This window comes from Myotis nattereri (assembly GCF_964212035.1).
Source record: "Myotis nattereri genome assembly, chromosome: 4".
In the NCBI taxonomy this organism is placed as follows: domain Eukaryota; kingdom Metazoa; phylum Chordata; class Mammalia; order Chiroptera; family Vespertilionidae; genus Myotis; species Myotis nattereri.
In genome coordinates this window covers 93,732,110-93,738,038 of record NC_138079.1, presented here as the reverse complement: position 1 = coordinate 93,738,038, position 5,929 = coordinate 93,732,110, and the positions used below count along the sequence as shown (strand labels likewise).

The 5,929-nt window shown below is 53.3% G+C and overlaps 1 protein-coding gene across 1 annotated transcript; it reads right to left on the bottom strand.

Annotated features, from left to right (window-relative positions):
* Positions 1-4,966: 4,966 nt before the first annotated feature.
* On the bottom strand, positions 4,967-5,236 carry PRM3 (protamine 3; the record flags this gene model as incomplete). Its single annotated transcript, XM_081090095.1, has 1 exon — positions 4,967-5,236. One exon carries the CDS (start codon positions 5,234-5,236, stop codon positions 4,967-4,969), a length of 270 nt encoding a protein of 89 aa, XP_080946221.1.
* Between the last annotated feature and the right edge of the window lie 693 nt (positions 5,237-5,929).

Sequence of the window (5,929 nt, the reverse complement as noted above, 5' to 3'; positions counted from 1 at the left end):
ATAAAAAGACTGGGTGACTCATGACTCATCCATGAATCACCCAGTCTTTTCATCCAACATTCATTTAATTCTTTCAGCTATATCCAGGCTACCCATCTATTGAAACTTCATCCATTTGTTCATTAAATTCATCCATCCAGTTAACCATCCATCAGTTCACCTGCCCATTTATTTATCCACAATGATCTAATCATTCACACACCTAGTTAATCAGTTCACCATCCATATCCTTCCAACCACATCCAAACTTTCCACTCATTCAACTCCATTCTTCTATCCATCCATCAATCCACTTAACTAGTTAACCCTCCTGTCACTCATCTCTCTACCTAACCACACTTCCAATGAGTTTATCCACCCAGCTCCCATCCCCCATCCATCCTACCATCTAGTTAACCTGCCACCTATCTGTTTTTCTAATCAGCCCATCCAACTTATTGGAAGCACTAGTCCAGCAATGTACCATATACATACTGCCATAGTTTTTCTCCCTCTTGGCTTGGAGGTTGCAGCCTTCGCCTCACTGCCCCCCAGCGTCCAGCTGGGCAGCCCCTCTCACCCTTCCCCACCTGCGTGAAAAGTACCTGAGCTTCGCCTCTTTGTTTTGTGCACCTGCTGTCTCCTTTTGACCACCTTCCTCTTTTTCACTTGTCCTTCCAAGTTCTTTCTGTTCTTGGTGTTGCTGCAGGAGTGGGTGGTGGGCCTCGTGGGGCAGTGGCGGGAGTGCATGGTGTGTTTGTGATGCCTTGGTGGCGGGCTGGGGCTTGGACTCTGGTTTTGGTGGCCGGGTGGGCTGCGGTGGCCGGTTGGGCTTTTGCTGGAGATCCGGCTTCGGCTGCAACTCTGGCTCTGGCTGCAGCCACGGCTGCAGTTCTGGCAGTGGTGGCTGCAATTGCACTGGTTGCAGGTGTGGCTTTGGGGCCGAGAGTTGCTATGGGGCTGGGTGTGGGTGATGGGAGGGTTCTGTGTCTTGGTGTCCATGGGAGACTACTTGTGGGGGGGGCAGAGGCTGCCTCCTCCTCCTCCTCTTCTTCCAGCACACGCAGCTTTGCAGAGTCCCTAGCACCCCCCGGTTATATAGTTGGGCCCAATTGTGATGGCACAGACCACGGGAGTGTAACAGATGTGGCCTGGTTGGGACAAAGCCCCCTAACTCTTACACTAACCCCTAGGGCGGGGCAAGTTTCAGGGGCCCTCTGGAGTGGGACCCTTGAGTCAGATTGAGCTGGATCCCCATCCCAGATCTACATTTTCCTTTCCTTATGGGTCACTCACCTGGGCTTTCATCCCGCCAAGTTCCAGTTCCCTGTCTGTAGAATGGGGACAATAAGAACGCCCATCTCTTAGGAATGCCAGACAAATTAAATGAGAGAATCTGTGTCCAGCAATTGGCTCAGGGACAGCCCACAGTAAGAGTTCAATAAACATTGCTAACATTCCAGCTCTTTTCTTACTGCCCCCTAGCCGCTTAGAGGCCAGGGCACAGTCCCGACCTCAGTGGTTGATAAGGTACATACCTAGAGCAAGGATAGATGGGTGGGTAGGTGGATGGTGAATGGATTGGATGGCTTATTGGATGGATGAATGATAAGAGTAATGGGAGTGGTCCTGGGGGCTGCCTGGCAAGCCCACCTCCCAGGCAAGATTTAAATTCTGGAGATTTAGTGCAAGGTTCAATCCCAGTGTGTGCTGATAGCTGTCTAGGGTAGGTCACTTAGGTTTGTGAGACTTCCTTATCTGACAAAGGGATGTCATTCCTTCCTTCCTGGTATTCTTGTGAACCTGAAGTGCCTGTCAAGCCACAGGAGGCACTTGGAACCCTCTTCCTCCTTCAGATTCCTGCCTCCTGACTCTACCCCCCCCCCCCCGCACCCCCCCCCCCCCCAATCAGGAAGCCTCACCTACAGTAGGAATCAGTCCCGCCCCACTCGGATCTCCAGGCACCTATGGAAGAAAGCTCAGTCGGTTTGCACACGAGACCCTGTGAGCACATAGCAGCCCAACCCTTCCCACGCCTTGGCCAACACCCTTGGGCTTAGCTCTTGGCCACTCTCAGCCTGCACTTGCCCCCTCTTCCTCATGAAACTCCTTCAGGCTCCATCTCCCCTCCCCTGGCAGGCCCCCCAGCCCACATCTGCTTCTCCTTCTCTGTCCTCAGGCACACTTTGCCTCTTGTTATGAGACTTTACGATCATCTGCTTTTATTACAGTTTATTTCTTAACAAGTTTGTCACATCATTCAAGTGACAACCGCCCTCATTAACAGGCACTTTCTATGTAGCTGTGCTGGGGCCACCCCTCCCCCCTTCTAGGCAGCTTTGTCCTTGAGTCTCACAATGAGCCTTTGTAGTGGGTTGAATGGTAGCCCCCAAAAGATATGTCCAGGTCCTAACCCCAGAACCTGTCAATATGACTATTTTGAAAAAGCATTTTTGTAGATGTAAGTTAAGAAGAGTGTATCTTGGTTATTAAGTGGGCCCTAATCCAATCACAGATGTTCTTTTTTTTGTTAATCCTCACCTGAGGATATTTCCTCTTCCCCTCCCCCCGCCATTGATTTTTAGAGAGAGTGGAAGGGAAGAGAGAGAGAGGAAGAGAGAGAGTGAGAGAGAGAGAGAGAGAGAGAGAGAGAGAAACATGGTTGGTTGCCTCTTGCACATGCCCTGGCCCAGGCCAGATGGAGCCCAAGACCCTTCAGTCTGCAGGCCAACGCTCTAACCATTGAGTCAAACTGGCCAGAGCACAAGTGTTCTTATAAAACAGAAGAGAAGACACACGGGGAGAATAGACCACATAAAGTCAGAAGCAAAGATTAGAGTTATGCAGCCACAAGCCAAGGAACGCCTTGAGCTGCCATGAGCTGTACAAGGCAAGGAAGGATTCTCCCCTGGGACCTCTGGGGGAGAGGGGGATGGCTCAGCTGACTTCTTGATTTCAGACTTTGGCTTCCAGAATGAGAGAGGATAGATTTCTGTTGTTTTAAGCCATGAAGTTTGTGATCATTTGTTCCAGCAATCCTAAGAAACGAATGAACCCTACAGGCCGGCATGACTTACATTTTACAAAGAGGGAGCAGGCTCAGAGTCACAGATCGTCAGTGGCAGTCAGGACCCAAACCCAGGTTTGGCGCCCCCGCTCCCGCCCCCATCCAGCCTTATGGTCACTGAAGGGCCTGAGGGGATTACGGAGGCACATGTGGCTCTGTCCTAATGGCCGTGCCCTGTGTGGGCTCAGTGGGCTGGTCGGCCATGCTGTGCCGCTTCCTTCTGGGTCCTCCTCCTCCCCCCACACCTCCAATGCTGACTCCCCACTTCCGCACGCCCGAGTGTGTAGAAGGACGGAGACTGTGTTTGTTCATCCCAGAGCCCATAGACCAGCTGTGGGCAAACTACGGCCCGCGGGCCACATCCGGCCCGCTTGAAATGAATAAAACTAAAAAAAAAAGAGACCGTACCCTTTTATGTAATGATGTTTACTTTGAGTTTATATTAGTCACACAAACACTCCATCCATGCTTTTGTTCCGGCCTCCGGTCCAGTTTAAGAACCCATTGTGGCCCTCGAGTTAAACAGTTTGCCCACACCTGCCATAGTGACTACAGAAGGGGCTTGACAAATATTTGACTAAATGGGCAGGTGGATCTCTGGGGCTTAGATAAAAGGAAGAAGCTGGATGACTGAGTTACTGGGTCAGGGGTATGGGTAGGAATCCTTAAGACTTGTAGACAGCGGGGCCTCCTGCTTTGGACATCACTTGCCCTCTGCCGTCTGCAAGTCTTAATGGTGGCTTCCCCTCTGAGTAACCCAAGGCCTCCTTACCCCTAACACTCTCCCCCTCCCCGCAAAGTAACTGAGGGTTCCCAGGAAATACTGCCACTCCCTCCCCCAACAGCCCTGATCAGGATTCTACTCAGCCAAATGGCTGGTGCTTGGGGGGCCTACTGAGGGCAGAGGGTGGAGATCACATGTCATTTCTTCACGGGCAGGAGGGACAACAGGGTGGCCAGAGTAAGTGAACACAGGGTCTGGGTTTTATATCTGTGTCTGGCAGCTTTTCTGGGCTTCCTTTGCCTGTGGCTCTCAGGAGGACATGGGTCCTGCTCCCACAGCCAGACCCCTTCATAAAGGCAGACGTGAGCCTCTGTGAGCACGGGTGTCACCTTGAATATGAGGGTGGCAACGGAAGAATCACGGGCTGAGGACTAAGACCCACCACATACTCTGACCCCAAAACCAGGGCCAGTGAGGCGGTGGAGCCAGCAACAATACTGTCTTAAATATTCACAGTGTGCCAGGCCTGGGCCCACCCAACACTTCAGTTAATTCTCCCAACCCACTGACTAGGGGGCACTGCTCATCTCACCCTTACCCAGGGAGGGGCAGGCCAAGGCTCACAGACAGACCGTGACTTGCTCAAGGTCACAGCTCACAGAAAGAAGTTGATTCCTGGTGTGCTGAACTCCCAAGCCAGTACTCCGTAACAAAACCGCGGTGGCTAGGACAGCAGGATGGGGGCTTTGCTGAGGGAGCGAACACTGTCCCCTCAGGCACACTCAGCCTGTGTGCTCTCCTGCTCCCCCTCTGTCCCATTACGTGTACACCCCCAGAGAGGGGACTGGCTGAGATGACTTTCCTGCCCAGGCGACCACATTTTTGCCCCTAAAGCAGGGGAGGGTGGAGGAGAAGTCGCAGGGAGTGGACCTGGTGAGAACTTCTGGTTGGATGCCAGGAGCCAGGGTGTCACCGACTCCTGCTCTTCCACCTCCCTAAACACACTCACATACACACATGGGCATGCACACACCACACACGCACACATACACAGGGGCACACGCACAGCACCACAGGCACAGGATTGAGGAGACCAGGGAGGAGGAAAATTCCTTTGGAGACTTTATTGGCTCTTTTCTGAAAGTTCTTCTCGCTGGAACAGCAGCAGGCGCCTCTTCCTGGGTCGTCACCGGGGGTCAGGAGTGCGTCTGCTTGGGCTCGGGGCTCTGCTGGGCCACAGGGTCATCTTCAGAGCCTTCCTCCTGCCTCTCAGGCTCCAGCAGCAGCAGTTTGCCCTGTACCGGGAGCTCCTCTTCCTCCTCCTCCTCCTCTTCTCCCTCCTCCTCTTCCTCACCCTCTGAGGACAAGGAGAAGTTATCTTGACTCACGCAGGCCACGAGCTTCTTCATGGAGGATTCGTGGCCCCGGCTGTGGCCTGTGCCTAGCTTGGCACAGTGGGAACCCATGCCTGCTTTGGCTGCCTCTCCAGACTGGGCAAGAAGGCCTCTGGGGGAGAAGTGGAGGGGCTGTGAGGGTTGCAGGCAGGGCGCTGACATCACAAAGGCGCCCCCGGAGCTCCCCACCCTCGGATACCTGAGCCTTGACACCTGACTCAAACCTCCGCCACCAGCAGCCCCACTGAGTGCTTGCCACCTACACAGCAGGGCAGAGGCAGAACACCAGGCCAGTGCCGATGCTGCCTCCCCCTGCCAGGTTGCCCCCTCCATTGGGTCTCGTTTGCTCTTATAAAAGTCCCCCTTTGAGCTGGGATGGCAGTTGGGTATAGAATTTCCAGAAGCAGGAGAGTGCACAGACTCCTCCCCACGTCCCAGACATACCCAGCCTAGGAGAGCTGCTGAGAGAATGTGACAATAGGTCAGAATAGTGGCTCCCTTTGGGGGCTGGAGACACAGAGGAGCCTTCTGTTAGGAAGGGCTGGGAATGTTCACTTTCTTGACCTGGGTGGTGCCTACACAGGTACTTAAAGTTTGTGTCCTCTGTGTCAGCCACACTTCTGTAAATCTAACGAAAACCCTTCTCTTTCCTGCCCGCCAAAGATCACCCTTTAAAGGCAGCGCTCCTAAGCTTTTTGGGTCACGAGTCTCTCTAGCTGCACATTCCCTAGGACACAATTTCAGCAGGGGAGGCCTGAGTGAAGT